Source organism: Abramis brama (assembly GCF_963993115.1).
Source record: "Abramis brama genome assembly, chromosome: 10".
Classification (NCBI taxonomy): Eukaryota; Metazoa; Chordata; class Actinopteri; order Cypriniformes; family Leuciscidae; genus Abramis; species Abramis brama.
Window position 1 is genome coordinate 740,001 of NC_139972.1, and position 21,377 is coordinate 761,377.

Sequence of the window (21,377 nt, forward strand, 5' to 3'; positions counted from 1 at the left end):
GGGAAAATCTTAAACAAAAATATAAAGTAAGATTTCTTTTATTATTATTGTAGTTCACCCTAAAATGAGAATTCTGTCATGATTGAATCATGCTCATGTTTGGCCCTGTAATGCAATCATTTAACAAATCATATGTTTTACAATGTAATTGACTGTCTTGATATTCTGTTTTCAAATATTTGTAGGATCTGAAATGTCCACAGACTGGGGTGAGCACTGAGGATGGGGGGGTAACAGCAGCATCCTGGAAATGGTATTCTGCCATGGATGAGGCAATAGGGGGCAGACCCTCCATCACACCACCCACCCTTATTGCCTCATCTGGCCCGGATGTTGCTGTCACCTCTCCATCCTCAGTGAGGTCAGAGCGCGAAAGAGTAGGGAGGAAAAGGAAAGATTTTGAGGAGCTGATTCGAGAGATGGAGGAGAGGGAAGCTGAAAGAGAAAGAGATGCCATTGAAAGGAAGGAGAGGTGATGGAGAGAGGAAAGAAAAGAAAGAGAGCGACGAGAGCATGAGAAGAGACTAGAACAGGAGGCCAGAGAAAGAGGAGAACGAAGAGACCGAGAAGTGAGAGAGAGAGAGAGAAAGGGAGACAAAAGAGAGAGAGGAAAGATTTCTTCAGCTGTTAGAAATAATTGCAAAAAAAAATAAAGAAATCAAATGGTACACACTCTCTTTTCATTTATTTGTTAGTAAGTTCACTGTGTCATGCTGTTTTTGCTAGTTTTATTACAAAACACTTAATTCCCAGGGATTTACAGTAGCTAGATTGTCAGTTGTGAAGTGCTTAATATGTGGCATTGAGTAATTAATATTTTTTAGGTGTTTTGTGTGTGTGTTTTGTAGCAGATTCCAGATGGTTTTTGAAACAAGTGCCTGTTTCTCACTGTAGAGAAATACCCACACACTCCAGACACTGTTAAAGTGTATTTGTTTTATTTTTTGTGTATATAACTTTTAAATGGATACAGAACACAAAGCTTAAAACAAAATCACAACTTTGGCATAAAGTAGAATAATAGAGCTTAAAGCACTGTTGTAAAGTTTTCTTTGTTCGAAGCAGAGACCAGTGAGACAGTCGGGATCGCGTTCAACAGAAGTTATTCTTTATTGAGAACTCCACTGTACGCGGCTGTAGAAACTTCCAACATGATCTAACTCTAATACAGTATGCATTGTAGTTATATACATTCCAAGGGGGAGGGATTACATAGAGGTGGAGACTCTGAACAAAGCATGCAAATGAAGTAGGAACACACCCTACTCTGAGTCCAATTGAATCAGCATAACTACTCAAATGATCCAATCAGCCTGACGGTATCACCCATATCTTCACATGATCACAGAGACAAAAGCACAGCTGTACATTGAGCTTACTGGGCAGGAAATGCATAAGGGCAAAGGGTGAGGGTGAGAGTCTCAGGAATTGACTCATTTAGAGAACAAAGGAAAACCAGGTCGGGCAGGAATATCTTGCTGTAAACTCAATAATCACTTTCTCAGTTTATATACTAACTAAATTAAACATTTAATAAAAATGTAATCCAACACTTCCCCCTTTGAGAGTTCTAATAACTCTCACAAAAATACAAATTTATACACTATAAAGTTCATTCTTGTAACTGGTGTAAGTTACAGGCACATATAACTTGCTCTGTGTTGTTCATCTGTAATTGCATGCTGACACAGAAACAAAACATGCAATTTAGGGTCCGTGAATTTCTCTGCGTTGTGTATTTTTCATTTTCTTTTGTGATAGTTCGTTCAGCAGTGGGTCTGGTTGTCTTCTTGAGGTTGGGGCTTCATACGCAGATGAGATGGTCGTTGCATATGGATCTCGGAAAAGAACATCAAGTTTTATCTGCACACTGTAAGACAGAAAACAGAAAAACAGAGAGCAGTATTTCTTCAAAACACTACGGTTGTAGCAGTTTAAACACTATGGTTCTATCGTTTTCAGAGTCTACTGTTGTCGTTTCATTCTTTCCCTATTTCTTAATTGATTTGACACCTATGGACCAGTGAGGTAAGGATGGACTAAATGGGGAAAGGCCTATGAGGTTGTCTTCACCCTGGATTGGCCCCCGACGCCTGTTGCGTCAGTTCTTTCCAGGGCCCTCACTGAACCGTGTCCTATTCTGTCCCTGTGTTGTGTACACACTGTACAGTGTGTGAGAAAATTGGCACATTTTCATTCTCCAGTGAAACATCAGTCTTAATAGACATCATATAGAGCATGGAGGTCTGACTGGAATATTTCTGTGGTATAATATTTTAAGGCTGTGAGTTTTCTGAATGTCCCCCAAACAAAGGCTGTGACAGTCACTAAGTCTTTCATCTTTGTTGTGAGTTACTGGGGAGATTAAGCAATCACAGCCTAAATGGTTAACATCTTATCAAGTTGCCCCACGAGTTTAACGAGGAGGGGAGGGGCTGCTTCAGAGTATCAAGCAGGCTAAGCAGAAGCTGAGTAACCTTATTTACATCTTTAAAGTTCTTTTTGCTTTTCCTACACTCATTTCCAAAATGTCCGTGCTTGCCACAGTAAGAACAACTGGCTTCTCTAGGACGTTTGCGTTTCTTTGGCTTCTCTGAGTTGACCTTAACAGAAACTGCTGCAATTCTTACTCTCTCTTTGACATCAGAATCTCTTTCCCAAATAGCTAAACTGTCCAAGTTGTCTTCCAGGGTTCTCGTACACCATGTGATGTTTAAGTAAGGCAACGCCTTTCTGTGTTCTGGCAAAAGACAATGAAACCATGTGCGAACCAAAGGGCCATTATCACCTAACACCTTCTCTGGCGTGTCAGCAATTCCGCTGTAAGCGGCAGCGGTCTGGCAAAATCTTTCTGTGTAATCACAAACAGTTTCCCCCTTCTTCTGTACCAAACTAGTGATCTTTGACCAGTCCACGTTCGGTCCAACAATGTTCGTTAACACTCTCAAAACTCCATCTCTCAATTCATCTTTTCTGGCATTTTGAAACTCGGAATTGTTTACAGCACTTTCAAAATCATTGAATTCTGACTCAGTCAAGATCTGTGATATTAGCTGAGTGACTTCAGCTAGAGACATATCGTAGAGCCGCATCTTTTTGGACAACTCTCTCCTAAACTCAGAAAAATTTCTTTGCACTGATGGCAAACTTTCAGCAATTCTCTCAATATCTTTAGGACATAAAGATGTTTTGACTGCTTGTGGCTGCAATATGGGGGTTGCAAATGAAACTGTATCAACACCTTTTCCCTGAGGCTTTTGTCTAGCTACGCACACTTCAACTGCATTTACATCTGCATTGACATTGTCCTCTATACTATCAAAAGACTGTAAATCAGGATAGCTTTCATCTGACTGTTGGTTTTCTGAGTCACATTTGGTTGAGGCCTTGAGGCCCACCGTTTTCGTGAAACAGGACACTTGAGTAAGCAATTTTTTGTTCTGTTCTTTCAAATTATCTATACAACGAGCTTGTTCTTGTACAATGGATAAGCTAAATTCTCTGTGACAGAAGATAATGCCTTTGACACTGTTCTTGCGAATACTTTCTCCTAGTACCTTCTTACAATCTTCGATTGACCAAACGTTGCCTGGATTAATGCAAAATTTCTTTGTTAAATTCAATCTGACTTCCTCAGTCACGATTGAGTCCATGTGCTCTGATAACAAAGACTTGAATTCACTATCTGTCCAAAAAGGTGTAATCTGTCTAGTACTTTTCCTAAACATTTTTGTGAATTTCTTTGTTACCACACAATCAAAAACATTAAAACTTCTCTCTACTGTCTACAATAGAGGGTACACTTGTTAACACAGCTTAACTATTGTTAACTTTCCAAATTACCACACTTAACTTCCCTGCCGACAAGAACAGAGAATCAACAGAAATAACTAGCACGTAAAGCTAATTCTTCTCTGCCTAAAGCAAAGGATACCAACTATTAGCACTTGATGCTAACTTTCTCTAGCTTACAGATAGGTCTTCTCTAGCAAGAGCATACACATAATATTAACATGTAACTGTTAATCTTCCCTGTCAACAACAGAGGATCAATTTCATCTCTAAAAGAAAACTTTTTAGAGGCTAATTTATCTTTAGTTAACCAAACTCTACAGCTGTTTGTTAACTACTTCTCTGAACGGCGCAGAGGAAAACATTTGTACTGGTCTGCATTGGTTCTTTGAATGGAGTGTAAACTCACTGAATCGTTGGTTGTACAGAAAAATTTCGTCTGGAACTCAGTCAGCTTTGTTGAGATCTTTGAGCTTGAAGTTTCAAGATTCAGTCTGGAACTCAGTCAGCTTTGTTGAGATCTTTGAGCTTGAAGTTTTCAATCTGGAGGAAGCTGGAAAGATTCAGTCTGGCAATCTTTGTCAAATCTTTTGTTGAGCTTGAAGTTTCAAGATTCAGTTCATTGAGCTTAAAATTCTTTGAGTTTCCTTCTCCATCCGGGTCCCGGCAGCATCTGTTGTAAAGTTTTCTTTGTTCGAAGCAGAGACCAGTGAGACAGTCGGGATCGCGTTCAACAGAAGTTATTCTTTATTGAGAACTCCTCTGTACGCGGCTGTAGAAACTTCCAACATGATCTAATCTAATACAGTATGCATTGTAGTTATATACATTCCAAGGGGGAGGGATTACATAGAGGTGGAGACTCTGAACAAAGCATGCAAATGAAGTAGGAACACACCCTACTCTGAGTCCAATTGAATCAGCATAACTACTCAAATGATCCAATCAGCCTGACGGTATCACCCATATCTTCACATGATCACAGAGACAAAAGCACAGCTGTACATTGAGCTTACTGGGCAGGAAATGCATAAGGGCAAAGGGTGAGGGTGAGAGTCTCAGGAATTGACTCATTTAGAGAACAAAGGAAAACCAGGTCGGGCAGGAATATCTTGCTGTAAACTCAATAATCACTTTCTCAGTTTATATACTAACTAAATTAAACATTTAATAAAAATGTAATCCAACAGCACCATCAAAAGGAAAAGTATTAAAACATTTTTATTATAGTGTCATTCTGAGGGAAGAAAATGAACGTCAGCAGCTTCAGTAAGGTAACCTTCACAGGTTTCTAAGAGATCTAAAGGGACTTTCTTACTAACAATCTCATTTGTAGGGCATCACTTTAAAATAATTCAATATATGATTCTTTCAAAGCATGTGTACAAGATGAGGACTTTACACCTTGGGTAATTTTGGATTTGAAGTAAATAATTTGTAATTAAGCTCAAGTATGTGATATGTAGTTATAATTTTAAAGATTTGGTATACAAATTCACACACAGCCTAAGGCAGTGCGCCAGTGGTTGGTGGGTGTCACCTCTAGGGACCACTGTAGCTCCGAGATCCCCTGTCGATTAGCCTGGGTCTGCAATATCCCCAGTTACCATGTGCAGCCGCGAGGAGGCCCGACAGGAGTCTTGGTGATGGAGAGGCTTTGTCCAGCGGCAGTGAGCTGTAAGCAAGAGGGATGCACACAGATAGCCATGCACTGTTGTGAATTAATTAGAATAGAAATGTTTAATTAATTATCTTTAATAATAACAGAAACAGTTTTGTCATTTACAAGGTTGTTCAGCTTTAAGAAAAGTCTACCCATAATGCATAGTGGGCGAGAGCGCGCAGATAGAAAAAAGATAGAGAAGTGAAATGAGATTGACTCCATGTGTGTGCGCTGTATCTGTGTAAACCTGTTCAAAACTTCAGTAAACAGTTTGTTTATTTTAATTCAAGTCGTCAGTGGTCATTACTGCTTGTGAAGGAAGAAAAGACACGACAAATTTTGGTGCCGAAACCCGGGATAACTTGCAGGCAACATCCGAAATGGCGGAACGACTTGAAAGACTACTCAGAAAACGGAGAGCTGTACGCGGTTCCACGACGAGACTTCTGCAAGACATAGAAACAGAGGTTGGCAAAGATGCCGATTGTTGACAGATTAAGTGAACTGTTAGCCCTGTTATCTGCAAAAGAGGAAACGCTGCTGGAGTTAGATCGCGAAATAGAGGAGTGTACAGAAATGGATGATTTGGAAAATGAAGTTGTTGATGCGGATATGGAGAGCGAGTCATCAGCGCGAAGGCTCGCGTGCGGCGCGTGATGCAGAGAATCCGGGAAAGCACCAACAGCAAGCCATGTGACGCAGTGCCATTGCAGCGCGGACAGACAGTTAAGTTACCCAAGTTAATTATCAGCAAGTTCAGCGGTGAAATAAGCTTGTGGCAAGACTTTTGGAATCAGTTTGAAACCGCTATTCACAGAAACCACGCGCTGAGCAAAACAGAGAAGTTTAATTATTTAAAGACACATGTAACCGGCGCTGCTTCAAAGGCAATAGCGGGACTGATGTTGACAGACGGCAATTACGATCACGCGATCGATCTGCTTCAGAACCGGTTCGGAAGAAAGGATCTGCTCATTAATGCGCATATGACCAAGTTGTTGAATCTCTGCCCAGTAAAGAAATCACACGATGTCAGTGCTCTGAGACAACTCTACGATGAATGTGAAGTACAGATCCGTAGCTTAGAATCGCTGGGTGTTGCATCAGAGGCATACGGCAGCCTGCTATGCCCTGTTCAGCTACAGATGATTCCAGACGACATTGCTCTTCAGTACAGTCGCCAAAGAGGAACCGGTGATGAATGGAAGGTCTCAGAAGTTATGGAATTTCTACAGAAAGAGATTCTGAGCAGAGAAAGAGCCATGCAACTGATTAAGCCAGGTAATTCCAAAGACAGCCAGAGCTATCATAAACCATTTAAAAGACCAGACACATCAATTGAAATGAAGCAGAAAAAGCATCACATGCCATCAGCTGCAGTACTGCAAACCACCAGTCAAAGAATACAGAACTGTCTTTTCTGTGACAGTACAGCACACAAAACAGAACTGTGTCCAGGAACTGATATTGCTGCACGAAAGGTAAAATTGATGAAACTGGGACGATGCTTTGTTTGTCTTGGGCCAAAGCACATTGCACGATTCTGTAAAGTCAAGGTGTGCTGTGATGTGTGTGGAGGCAGACATCATAGTGCTGTGTGTTAGAAAGGAGAAACAAACACTTCAGACACTGACTACAAAGATGATGTAGTTTCTTCATTTGCTTCACATTCTGTTAAGATCCAGCCCAATAAACAGAACGCTGTGCTCCTTCAGACTGTAAGAGCATGGGCAGAAGGACCTGGTGGACGTAAAAGCATTCGCTGCTTACTGGATGGGGGCAGTCAGAGAAGCTTCATCAGTGAGAACACAGTAAGAACTTTAAAATTGCCTGTGACAAAGCAAGAAACGTTCACTCTTCATACTTTTGGCTCTGCAGCACCAGTAACATCAAGGCGCAACACAGTTAAAGTCATTCTGCAAAGCATCTGGAACAAAGAGCAGAAGGTGGAAGTAGAAGCACTCGACACCCCTCAAGTATGCAGTGCTGTGATGAAGATTCCAGGTGAGCACATCCAAGCAGAGTTGAAACGAAAAGGCTTGCAGCTGGCAGACTATACAGACCCCAGCACTTGTGATACAGAGTTGTCTATGCTGATTGGTGCAGACTATTATTGCCATGTAGTGTCAGGCCAAGTGGAAAGAATCACAGATGCTTTTGTGGCCATTGAGAGCATTTTTGGATGGTCAGTGCAGGGCCCAGTCACAATGTCCAGTGTTTCTGACGCAGCATGCATGCACATACAAATGAATGAAGACACGCTGGTCTCAGAACGTCTGAACGCCTTCTGGGAAATAGAGTCCCTTGGCATTACCATGCAGCAGACAGACCGCCCTGAAGAAGAGGAGGCTCTTCACATGTTTCAAAAAACAACTCAATATGAAGTACAAAAACGGACGATATGAAGTTGAGCTGCCATGGCGACCTGACAAACCAGAACTCCCAGATAACTACAGAATCGCAAGGAAAAGATTTGAAGGGCTTAAAAGAAAGTTGCAGTCAGATGTAGTGCTGTATCACAGATATAATGAAGTTGTGAATGATTACCTTGAGCAAGGCATCGTCGAAGACGTGATGGAGGATGGATCATCTCCAAACGCTGTAAAGTATTACATGCCTCATCATGCTGTTCTTCACGAAGACAAGGTAACAACAAAGCTCAGAGTAGTGTTTGATGCTTCATCACATGACACTAAATGACTGTCTACTTACTGGTCCTAACCTGAATCCAGATCTGCTCAGCATACTAATAAAATTCAGACTGAATGAGATTGCATTTACCGCAGACATCAAGAAGGCTTTCTTGCAGATTTCTCTTGCTGAGAAGGACAGAGATGCAGTGCGGTTCCTCTGGCTCACTGCACCACCCCATGAAGACGCAGGTGAGAAGCTGCGTGTGCTATGGATGACGAGAGTGGTGTTTGGAGTGTCCCCCAGCCCATTCCTCCTGGCAGCTACAGTGAGAAAGCATCTGAAGGAATACGAAGACCAACTTCCTGAGGTAGTAAAGATAATAAAAGAATCACTTTATGTTGATGACTTAATCTCAAGTGCAAGTGATGTTGAAAATGCCTTCTCCATAACTACTGGTGCAAGGGAGATTATGTATGCAGCTGGCATGGACCTTTGCAAGTGGACAACCAACTGTGCTGCACTGAAGGAGAAATGGAAGACAACAATGAGTGAACCTGCAGAGGAGACAGAAACGCATGGATCAGTGCTGAAGGTACTAGGCTTGGTATGGAGAACTAAAACAGATGAGTTCGTCTTTGACCTGACTGCATTGCTGGATGCTGTAGCTAAAAGAGAGAATACTAAAAGAAGTGTTCTAAAGCTCTCTGCTCGCATATTCGACCCAATAGGCTTTCTTACCCCATTCACTGTTTCCAAGAGATGTGGATACGAGGCCTCGGCTGGGATGAGGAGCTGCCCACAGATCTTGCACAAGAATGGCAAGGATGGTGTTCAGAACTTCCACAGATCCACCACATACACATTCCTCGTTGGTATGGAATAAAATCAGTGCACAGACACGACGCACATCAACTCCACGTGTTTTGTGATGCAAGCGAGAAAGCTTATAGTACTGTCGCTTACCTGCTACGAGTAGCTGATGATGGAGCAAAGACCACATGCCTTGTTACTTCAAAGTCCAGGGTACCCCCCCTGAAGAAGATCTCACTGCCTCGTCTTGAGCTGATGGGAGCAGTGATTGGAGCAAGACTAGGAAACAGTCTGTTAAAGCCTCTGAATATGGAGCTCCATCAAGTTCATATGTGGACGGATTCGATGATTGTGCTGCAGTGGATTCGCAGTCCAGCTCACAAATGGAAACAGTTTGTGTCAAACCGAGTGTCAGAAATCCAGTCTTTAACCAATCCTGCAATGTGGTCTCACTGTAAAGGCAAGTTCAATCCTGCAGACCTTCCCACCAGAGGTCAGACTGCAGCTAACCTGAAGGAAAGTCAACTGTGGTGGAAAGGACCTTCATTTCTGACTGCACCAAATCTATTGGAAGAGAGCGATGAAGATCAAAGTGATGAAGATGTGACTAGTGAGCTAAAGCAAGGTCAGCAGATCATCGTGCAACTCAGTAGCGGCAGTGACGAAAAGAGAATGGAACCTGTCCTGGATTTACTGAAGTACAGTAAGCTGAAGCGAGTTCTGCGAGTCACCGCTTGGATCAAGCGGTTTGTGCACAATGCAAGTTCAAGCTCCAAGATGCGAGGTGAGCTGACTGCTGAGGAAATGTTTGAGGCCGAGAAGTACTGGATAAAGGTGACACAAGATAGCAGCTTTAGTCATGAAATCAATTTGCTGAAAGCTGGTAAGACCCTGAACGCAGATTCAAAAATCAGAGACCTAAAGCCTTTCCTTGAAGAAGATGAATTGCTCTGTGTTGGAGGCAGACTGCAACAGTCAGACTTCAGTTACAGAGAAAAACATCCATGGATTCTGCCCAACAAAGACGGATATTGTGAGCTGCTGGTTCAGCACAATCATGAATTTATCATGCATTCTGGTCTGAGAGACACACTAGTACAAATTAGAAGTAGATACTGGATTTTGCGAGCCAGACAAATTGTGAAAAGTATTCTGTCAAAATGTACTGTGTGCAAAAGATTTAAAGCAAAGCCCGCACAGCAGGACACTGCTCCATTACCACGAGACAGAATATCAGAGACCCCCCATTTGAAGTAACTGGCATAGACTTTGCAGGTCCACTGTATGTGAAGAATGATCGTGCACTATGCAAGGCTTATGTTGCTCTGTTCACATGTGCTGTCACTAGAGCAGTGCATTTGGAGCTGGTTTCAAGTCAGTCAACAGAAAGTTTCTTGTTAGCACTCAAGCGATTTGTTTCCAGAAGAGGGCTGTGCAAGGTCATCTATTCGGACAGTGCCAAAACCTTTAAGAGAGCAAACCAAGACCTTAGTGAGCTGTGGAAAGCCATCAAAGATCCACAAATTCTGGAATACTTCTCAGGGAAGGGCATCACTTGGCGTTTCATTGTAGAACGAGCAGCCTGGTGGGGTGGATTTTGGGAGAGGCTTGTTAGGTCTGTGAAAACGAGCCTGAGGAAGGTGCTAGGAAAGGCATCGCTCACCTTTGAAGAAATGTCTACACTCCTTGCAGAAGTAGAGGCCACACTGAATTCCAGACCCCTCACCTTTGTCCATAATGAGCTCGATGAGCCGCAGCCACTAACACCAGCACACTTCTTGGTGGGTGAACGACTCACTTCACTGCCTCCAAAACCATTTCCGGCAGACTATGATCATCCCACTGTGAGTAAAGAGGATATGACAAAAAGGTGGAGATACTTGCTCATTTGCATGAAAACAAATGAGGTGGAGATACAGGAACCGACTCATGACCAACCTGTGGAATCGCTGGAGGAAGGACTATTTACTGGACCTAAAATCTGCACATTCCTGCAACATACAGAAACCTACTGAGATGAAGATGGGTGACATTGGTCTCATAGGAGATGCCAACATGCCGAGACAAACCTGGAAATTAGGAAAAATTGAAGAGCTGTTCCCAGGCCGAGATGGCAAAGTTAGATCCTGTGCTGTTCGCACATCCACAGGGACTGTGTTAAAGAGACCTATTCAATTGCTTTACGCATTAGAGATTTAAGTTGATGAACATTTGTTCATGGGGGGAGGATGTTGTGAATTAATTAGAATAGAAATGTTTAATTAATTATCTTTAATAATAACAGAAACAGTTTTGTCATTTACAAGGTTGTTCAGCTTTAAGAAAAGTCTACCCATAATGCATAGTGGGCGAGAGCGCGCAGATAGAAAAAAGATAGAGAAGTGAAATGAGATTGACTCCATGTGTGTGCGCTGTATCTGTGTAAACCTGTTCAAAACTTCAGTAAACAGTTTGTTTATTTTAATTCAAGTCGTCAGTGGTCATTACTGCTTGTGAAGGAAGAAAAGACACGACATGCATCTCTCTAACTACTACTACTGCACTGTACGCATCACAGCACCCTGTGGGCTGTGCCCACACACACACACCTAACTATTTACATAATAACTAACATAACTAACAGACAACCTGGAACACTGTCAATCTAAGAACAAGAACTGATTTTAACCTGTGTTAATTGTCCTACAGGTAATCGTGCTCATGAAGAGCAGGCACACAGTTGCCTGGTGCAGACACCGCTGCAGCTAAATTGTCCCGCACGTGCTCTCCTGCGCTGGCTTCTGTGTTGCGGGGTTCAGGTGGGCCATCGTCATCCTCCGCAACTTCTGGATCAACTATGTCCCCATTGATAAGACAGAGGTTGTGGAGCACCGTGCAGCATGCAACAACATCTGGCACAAAAGCAGGGCTGACTTCCAGGGCCTTGAAAAAAATGGAACGCCAGCGCGTTTTCAGCATCCCGAAGGCCCTCTCGATGATGTTTCGTGCACGAGAATGCTTCCTATTGTAGCGAGCCTGTACAGCATTCGGGATACCCAGGATACCCAACAAAAATGTCAAGGAACTTCCCCTGGTGGTCAGTGATGGCCTGCAGCTGTACAGAATTAAAGAGCTTCCGGTTGAAGTAGCACTGCACGTCACTTGCTGGTGGTTTGATGCGGATGTGACAGCCATCTATTGCCCCAGCTACTACCCTGAAAGCTGGAGACCCTGCCAGTTGAGCAAAACCTGCTCCCACCACCTCCAGGTCATCTGCGCTGGGGAAAGCGATGAGCTGCCTCAAAATGCCGATGACTGCCTTGCTCATTCTGTGCACAATGTCGTGCACAGTAGACTTCGGGATGTCAAAGGCGAGTGACACTACCCGGTATGATGCTGCATGGGCCAGCCAGTAGAGGAAAACCAGCACCTCAACGTCCTTTTCCCACCCATGGTCGCATTCAGACTTCACTGCAGCAATCAAGGACTGGATGGACTGCCGTGAAAGTCGAAGGTTGGGGCGGAGGTCAGCTCCATCTTCAAAATACAGCCGAAGAATTGGCACAGCAGCTTCAGGTGGCAGTAGGTTGTAGGGCTCACAATCTGTAAACGTGTATATAGTTTTATTTTAGAATACAATTTTAATTAACAAGATAGGCTACTTGTTTCTTGTGTTGGCTTATTTATAAATATAGTATGTCTGTATTTATATGTATACAATCCATTTCTTATACATGATGTATTTGAATATATGTAAGTGCCAATTGAAATTCTCTTCTAGAATTATAGGAGAAATTATTAAAATATTAAAAATTAAAATAATATTTTTATCAAGCTTGTATATTTATGTTCAGTTATTTCACTAATGGTAATAAAAATGAGCTATTGCCATTAAAATTAAATTTAAAATTGCCATTAAAATTAAATAAAAAAATTAAATTAAAATTAAATAAAAATGTATCTCTATTGATTCATTCATTGATGGTAATTTCACAAGCTGTACGATATATATTCACATACACAAGCATACAGGCACACTGCTTATGCCATTACCATCAATGAATGAATCAATTCATTCATTATTGATTCATTCATGTTTATTCATCGATGGTAATAGCACAAGCAAATAAATTACTTTTTCCTTGCCAAAAATTAACATCTGTCATCGTTCACAGGTTTGTGTGTTTTTCTGAGGTAAAATTTATTAGGTAAATAAATGATGATACTTACGTTATTTGAGAAATTCCGTAAAAGCTCTCGACGAAGGCGTGATCTGCGAGTAGCTGACCGACGCCTCCTCTGGATTGTGAGCTCGAACGACGTAAAAACGCAGACGAAAGCAGAAAGCAGAACTAAAAACATCGCTCGCAGTTGGTGCAGTCAGTGGAATGGGCTCTTTAAATTTTCGCGCTGTTATGATAGCGTATGTCACGTGACATTTCCAACATGGCGCATGTAGTACGTCCGGACTCCATTCATACTACCCGTATTCATACTATATAGAACGTACTTTTTTAACGGTCGCGAAGTACGTTCTAATTTAAATGTAGTACCTACTCACATAGTACGCGATTTCGGACGCAGCTATGGACATGAACGCGCCTTGTGCATTTAAACTCGATTTAAAAGAGTTTTCTCTTAATCTTAACAGATTCGTCATTGATCCTTAAACAGGCGCTGAGTTAGTGTGTGTGTGTGTGTGTGTGTGTGTGTCCATAGGTGGCTTCTTCCACCACAGGCTTTAAATGCGTATTATCTGCCAAACAAAAACCAGATGGGTGAGTGTCATCAAACACACACACATGAATACTCAAATCAATACTTTTATTCATCAAGGACGCATTAAATTGATCAAAAATGACAGTAAAGACTTTATAATGTTACAAAAGATTCTATTTAAAAAAATGCTGTTTATTTGTTTACTAATCCTGGATACGAATATGCATAATGAGAGGGGAGGTTACGCTAGTCTTCGTATATCGAGTGAAACGCTTCAGGAACAAGAACAAATGTGGGGCTTGATTGTGTCTGAGGAGTTGATTGGCTCGTTGGATGGTTGTGGTTTGCTATTGGCTGATCTCATGTGACTGACAGGTTGTCCCGCCCACAGGAAGTTATTCTGATTAATGATTATTAACACAATAATCATGTGCACCGATAAATAATCTATGATAAACACCGCAATATCCTATTAAACAATAATTGTGGAGTTTGATTCGATGAAGTTTAAAGTCTCTCTCTTCAGTTTTTCCCGCAGGAATCCTCCAGCCGACACTCTATGATCCCGAATTCCCTCAGTGAGTGTTTGATTATTCCCAGATCAATATTACTCTGATGATACACTGTCATTTCACAATCATGATGTCACTAGCAGACAGGTGTGTGTGTGTGTGTGTGTGAGAGAGAGAGAGAGAGAGAGAGAGAGAGAGAGAGTGTGTGTGTGTGTGTGTGTGTGTGTGAGAGAGAGAGAGAGAGAGAGAGAGAGTGAGTGAGTGAGTGTGTGTGTGTGTGTGTGTGTGTGTGTGTGTGTGTGTGTGTGTTTATGGTTGCTGTGGCTTTTCTCTGAGAGTTCTTGCAGATTTGTATTGATTTCCCTTCACAAAGTCTGTTAGAGGGGACAAATGTTAACAGACCACACGTAAACACACACACACACACACACACACACACACACACACACACACACACACACACACTATAGATATACAGATATATGTGGTTGTGACATTATTTTAGTATCACTGATATACTATTAAAGTGCAGTTTTTTTATTGTAGACATTTAGTCGTTTCCTGGTATGTGACAGTATTTACAACTGGCTATGTATAAAACAGCAGAAGTCTGTTTGTGTGTGTGTGTGTGTGTGTGTGTGTGTGAGCGTGAGTGTTTGAGTCTCTGCTGCCTCCTGCTGTTCACAGCGCTGTAATGCACACGAGTGTGTGTGCGTGTGTGAGTGTGTGTATAGAGAGAGAGTGTTTGAGTCTCTGCTGCCTCCTGCTGTTCACAGCGTTGTAATACACACGTGAGTGTGTGTGTGTGTGTGTGTGTGTGTGTGTGTGTGTGAGTGAGCCTGCTGTAACGAGACTCAGTGTTTCTTCTCTCTCAGGTCACTGAACTACGGAGGAATTGGTGCGATCATCGGACACGAGCTCACACACGGATACGACGACTGGGGTGAGAGACACACACACGACAGAGAGAGAGAGACACACACACACGACAGAGAGAGAGAGAGAGAGAGAGAGAGAAAGAGAGACACACGACAGAGAGAGAGAGAGAGAGAGAGAGAGAAAGAGAGACACACGACAGAGAGAGAGAGAGAGAGAGAGAGAGAGAAAGAGAGACACACGACAGAGAGAGAGAGAGAGAGAAAGAGAGACACACGACAGAGAGAGAGAGAGAGAGAGAGAGAGAGAAAGAGAGACACACGACAGAGAGAGAGAGAGAGAGAGAAAGAGAGACACACGACAGAGAGAGAGAGAGAGAGAGAGAGAGAGAGACACAAACGACCAGTGGCAGAAAGAGTACTGCTAAAACATAAGTAAAAGTACCATTACATTCCAAAAAATGTAGTGTGAGTAGAGTAAAAAGTACTTGTCCAAAAAACTACTTGAGTAAGAGTGAAAAAGTAGCATATTTAAAAGCACTTATGAGTAGTGAGTAGTGAGTAGCGAGTAGAGAGTAGCGAGTAGAGATTAGAGTAGCGAGTAGTGAGTAGAGATTAGAGTAGCGAGTAGAGAGTAGAGAGTAGTGAGTAGAGATTAGAGTAGCGAGTAGAGAGTAGAGTAGAGAGTAGAGAGTAGAGAGTAGCGGGTAGAGAGTAGAGAGTAGAGATTAGAGTAGCGAGTAGAGAGTAGCGAGTAGTGAGTAGTGAGTAGCGAGTAGAGATTAGAGTAGCGAGTAGTGAGTAGAGATTAGAGTAGCGAGTAGAGAGTAGAGTAGAGTAGTGAGTAGAGATTAGAGTAGCGAGTAGAGAGTAGAGTAGAGAGTAGAGAGTAGCGGGTAGAGAGTAGAGAGTAGAGATTAGAGTAGCGAGTAGAGAGTAGCGAGTAGTGAGTAGTGAGTAGAGATTAGAGTAGAGAGTAGAGATTAGAGATTAGAGATTAGAGATTAGAGTAGCGAGTAGAGAGTAGAGAGTAGTGATTAGTGATTAGTGAGTAGAGAGTAGAGAGTAGAGAGTAGTGAGTAGCGAGTAGAGATTAGCGAGTAGCGAGTAGCGAGTAGAGATTAGAGTAGTGAGTAGTGAGTAGTGAGTAGTGAGTAGTGATTAGCGAGTAGCGAGTAGCGAGTAGCGAGTAGTGATTAGTGATTAGAGAGTAGCGAGTAGAGAGTAGCGATTAGCGAGTAGCGAGTAGCGATTAGAGAGTAGAGAGTAGCGATTAGAGAGTAGTGAGTAGTGAGTAGTGAGTAGTGAGTAGCGAGTAGCGAGTAGCGAGTAGAGATTAGAGTAGCGAGTAGAGAGTAGAGTAGAGAGTAGAGAGTAGAGAGTAGCGGGTAGCGGGTAGAGAGTAGAGAGTAGAGATTAGAGTAGCGAGTAGCGAGTAGTGAGTAGTGATTAGTGATTAGAGAGTAGCGAGTAGAGAGTAGCGATTAGCGAGTAGCGAGTAGCGAGTAGCGAGTAGCGATTAGAGAGTAGAGAGTAGCGATTAGAGAGTAGAGAGTAGAGAGTAGAGAGTAGCGATTAGAGAGTAGAGAGTAGTGAGTAGCGAGTAGCGAGTAGAGAGTAGCGAGTAGCGAGTAGAGAGTATAGAGTAGTGAGTAGTGAGTAGAGAGTAGTGTCATGTTTTGATTTAAGGTCATGTGACCTCTTCCTGTCTGCTGATAGGTGGGCAGTACGATCGCTATGGCAACCTGAAGCAATGGTGGACCGAAGACTCATACAGGAAGTTCCAGAAGAAGACGGAGTGTATCATCAAACTCTACGACAACTTCACTGTGTACAACCAGAGGGTACACACACACACACACACTCACACTCACACACACACTCACACTCACACACGCACACACACACACGCACACACACACACACACACACACACACACATACAGACATATAGAGCGATCTGGTTGTACACACTAAAGCAGGTGTGTGTGTGTGTGTGTGTGTGTGTGTGCAGGTGAACGGGCGTCTGACGCTGGGAGAGAACATCGCTGATCTGGGCGGACTGAAATTGTCTTATTATGTGAGTTATAATCATTCTCTTCTTAATCAGAATGTCTTCATTTAAAACTTCCTACCTCGAAAAGTGCAAATCAGCGTCAGTCGAGCGACTGGACAGCGCTTAACCCGATCCCTGACGAGCAGCACGTCCTGCTTCTGACACACACACTCACTTTCAGGAGAAGAGAAAGCGTCGGTTGGTCAAAGTGTCTGTACTAACTATTCCACTCGAGTCAGTTCAGACCCAGAAGTGTTACACTGAAATGTTAGTATTGAAATAACTAATGTGTTTTTTAGCCAGATTTTGAAGAATTATTGTAGTGTCTCTTGAACATTGAAAGCGTCTCGGTTGCGTAACCTCGCGCTGTGGGAACGCCTCCGCGTGATTGGCTCGTGAAGCATGTGTGAAACCGGTGACATCATGACCAGGAAACTATCAAGCCTCCTTTATTTATACAAGAGTGTTTCACAGCAGCTTTACAGAGATTACAGGGAAATAATGCAAGTTTGTGTCCAGAAGAAAATAGCATCACAGTCCAGCTTAAGGAAGTTCAGTGATGGTTCATTTCTGTTGTAAAAAAGTTATTAATTTAGTTCACTTATATATAAAAAACAGTGATGTCATCGTCCAGCTCAGTTCAGTTCTCATATAATGCTGTCAATGCAGGAGAGCAATAATATTGATGAATATTAAATTAGATTAAATAAATTAATCAGAGTGTTTGTCCTAGCCAGCCGCGACACGCCACGATTCTGTTCTAGAAGCGGTTTCTATTTTTCAAAGATTTCTAAGATTTTGTCTATTTCTTAATTCATAAAAAGTGGGTAAATGTAGTAAACGCACATCGTAAAACACTGTAACATTCAAAACTTAGATTATTTTGCACATTTACGCATTATTGAGAAGTTGCTGATCAGATACAACATGGTTTTAGTTAAAAAAATATGAAGTAATGACTGTTTTAGAAGCTCAAGTTCCACCGGGTCAAAACTGTCTTTAATGCAATAAGATAATGTTAACAGAGACTTAAACAATCACAAATCACATTATAGCATAACAGCATTTAATTATAACATAATTTGGTTGCTTGCAGATTCTTTTCTGATGAGTGATCAGCTACAAAGCTTGATTTATGCGTGCGTGTGTGTGTGTGTGTGTGTGTGTGTGTGTGCAGGCGTATCAGAAGTGGGTTCGTGAACACGGCCCTGAGCGTCCTCTTCCAGGACTCAAGTACACACACGAGCAGCTGTTCTTCATCGCCTTTGCTCAGGTAATCAGTACTCTATAATAATCTCTAGTGAAGTGAGGATCAGCTCTTGAGATTCTGAAATATCTTCCACATGTTTGCGTGACAGAACTGGTGTATGAAGAGGCGATCGCAGTCGATCTACCTGCAGCTGCTGACGGATAAACACGCACCTGAACACTACAGGTAATGACCCCCCCCCCCACTACAGGTGACCTCTAGTCACACAAACTATGAGTGACTCATTATCTAGAGACCGCTCTGTTGGTAACCATAACCATAACCATAATGACTTTATTTCTCAGACGTTATTGTTTTGCATAATGCCATTTAATTATGGACATTCAAATAATTAGAAATATTATAAATGTGTATATTATTTATTATATGTTTTATTATTTTTATTATTAAATTAAAATTATTATATAATTAATTAATTCAAATGGATTAATCACATCTAACACACAAGTTTGCAAATATATATTGTGTGTGTGTGTGTGTGTGTGTGTGTGTGTGTGTGTGTAATTTTTTGAATGAAAGTTGATTGTTTATCAAAAGGATAAACAATGGAGATTAATTACTAGGCAATAATTCTGACCACAACTGTATACATTTTATTTATATATATATATATATATATATATATATATATATATATATATATATATATATATATATTAGGGCTGTGAAACGATTAATCGCATCCAAAATAAAAGTTTGTGTTCACATAATATATGTGTGTGTACTGTGCATAATTATTTTGTATATATAAATACACACACATGCATGTATAAATTTAAGATTTTTATTTTTATTTATACATAAAATATTTATATTTATATATAATACAAATTACATATACAGTATATTTAAGCAAATATTTCTTAAATATATACATGCATGTGTGTGTATTTATATATACAAAATAATTATGCACAGTACACACACATATATATTATGTGAACACAAACTTTTATTTTGGATGCGATTAATCACGATTAATCATTTCACAGCCCTAATATATATATATATTTATACACACACACACACACACACACACACACACACACACACACACACACATACATTATATATGTTAGATGCGATTAATCGAATTGACAGCACTGATAACAAATACATAACTTTTTTTCAAGTGTGCATTTTATTGTTTTACATAAACAGTGACAATATCCGACTGTTACACCTTATAAACGCAATCAAACCAAATTAAAACAGACAAAACAATTAAAACGGAATAATAAATAATTACAGAAGCAAACAAATAAATTGCATTATTGTATATTGAATTATGAATAATTCAGCCAATGTTGAATTGTTTTTATTCATTTTGAGGAATACTGAATGTTTTCATGCAAATGAGCGAGTAAACACACACACACACACACGCACGCACGCACACACACACACACTATTTCTCTCAACATGAGGACAGGAGAGCTGTCAGTCAATTAATGTGAAAAAGTAACTCAGATATTTTGTTGTAAATTGGAAAAGTAATGCGTTACTTTACTAGTTACTTGAAAAAGTAATCTGATTACATAACTCAAGTTACTTGTACTGAGTTCCACACAACAGTGAAATACTATTATAGTTGCTTAAAATGAATTATTGAATTTGTGTTGTTTTTGTTTTAGTTTTATGACACTTTCATTCAAAAGTGTATTGAATTTACTTTAATGAAAGGTTAGTTTTTTGCATTTTTTTTAAAAAGAAAGATCAAAAGGATAAACAATGCAGATTTATTTACTTCCACTTATATGTTTCCATATATATTTTCATATTCTGAGATGTTAATCGTTCCTCGGTTCTGCATTAATACCAGGGTTCCCACTTCAAATCCTGGAAAGTTTGTGAATCTCTGCCATATGGCCATAAATAAACACATGAAAACTGTAACAGTGTATCTTACATGAAACCTTACTCTCACTCGAAGCGTGTCCCCACATTCAGACCTTGAATTTGAAGTATTTATTTTTTATTTTTGAATATTAATAATCCCTCAGTTGTGCATGAATGTGTGTGTGTGTGTGTGTGTGTGTGTGTGTGCAGGGTGATCGGCAGCGCGTCTCAGTTCGAGGAGTTCGGGCGAGTGTTTCACTGCCCCAGAGGATCACCCATGAACCCCGTCAACAAGTGTGCCGTCTGGTGACCTTTGACCCCGCCCCCGTGACCTCACGACCCCGAGCTGCTCGACATCACCATCCAATCACGACGCCGTTCGATGTTTACAGCATTCGATCAGAATCACCCTCATGTGCCATAACTCCTTCTTTTGAAATGTTTATTTTTATATTCTGATGCGGAGTGTGTTATCTCAGTCACGTTGTGTGTGTGAACAGAGGCGGCGCTGTATCGTATAGGCATGTTGACGTTTTGATATGACGTGTTTTGTCGGAGAAGTTTCGTGTTTTTTAAGTAGGACAGAGTGCATTCTGGGATAACTCAAGACTTATTTCTGGGTTCCTGATGTGATGTTTATGTGATTGTGAAGGAAGATGTTAATGTTATTTCTCCCAGATGAAGTCTGGACTTCAAAATAACCCCAAACGAACGTTTATGCAACTGCAGTGAAGAAGGGAACATTTGTTATTATTATTATAGAACTTTAATTTTGTATAAAGTTTTTGCTCATGAAAGATAAAAAGAGTAACTTTGTACAGATGCACTATATGAAAGTTTAGAAAAATGTACAGGTCAAATAAAGCATGTTTCCTGTTTAAAACACATACACACACACACACACACACACACACACACTCTCTCTCTCTCTCTCTCTCTCTCTGGCTCACACACTCACAAAAATAAGACTTTGTTGAATGAAAAACTGGAAAATGCTGAATTCTCCATAATCCATGTTTGGAATAAAACAAGATCATATGCAACAACTGACAGATCTTTCTTTTAATCATTTATAGAAACATTGACAGAGACAGACAGAACTTGCACACTATTTACGTTACGTGGTGAATTTAAATCCAGATATTGGGACTTTTATTTGTTCCACTCAGTCTTAAAAGCCTTAGCAAGAGTTAATTCCTATGATATTACAAAGATATTCTGAAGATCC

At 41.0% G+C, this 21,377-nt stretch overlaps 1 protein-coding gene across 1 annotated transcript in view; it reads left to right on the forward strand.

Moving 5' to 3' along the window:
• Positions 1-21,201, forward strand: part of ecel1 (endothelin converting enzyme-like 1) — a 62,708-nt gene extending 41,507 nt beyond the window's left edge. The window contains exons 12-19 of the mRNA XM_084127313.1: positions 13,598-13,656; positions 14,124-14,175; positions 14,985-15,052; positions 16,704-16,828; positions 16,999-17,064; positions 18,218-18,313; positions 18,399-18,475; positions 20,360-21,201. Coding sequence (XP_083983439.1) covers positions 13,598-13,656; positions 14,124-14,175; positions 14,985-15,052; positions 16,704-16,828; positions 16,999-17,064; positions 18,218-18,313; positions 18,399-18,475; positions 20,360-20,459 — 643 coding nt within the window. The 3' untranslated portion in view covers positions 20,460-21,201. The remainder of the gene's footprint in view (positions 1-13,597; positions 13,657-14,123; positions 14,176-14,984; positions 15,053-16,703; positions 16,829-16,998; positions 17,065-18,217; positions 18,314-18,398; positions 18,476-20,359) is intronic.
• The last annotated feature ends 176 nt before the right edge of the window (positions 21,202-21,377 follow it).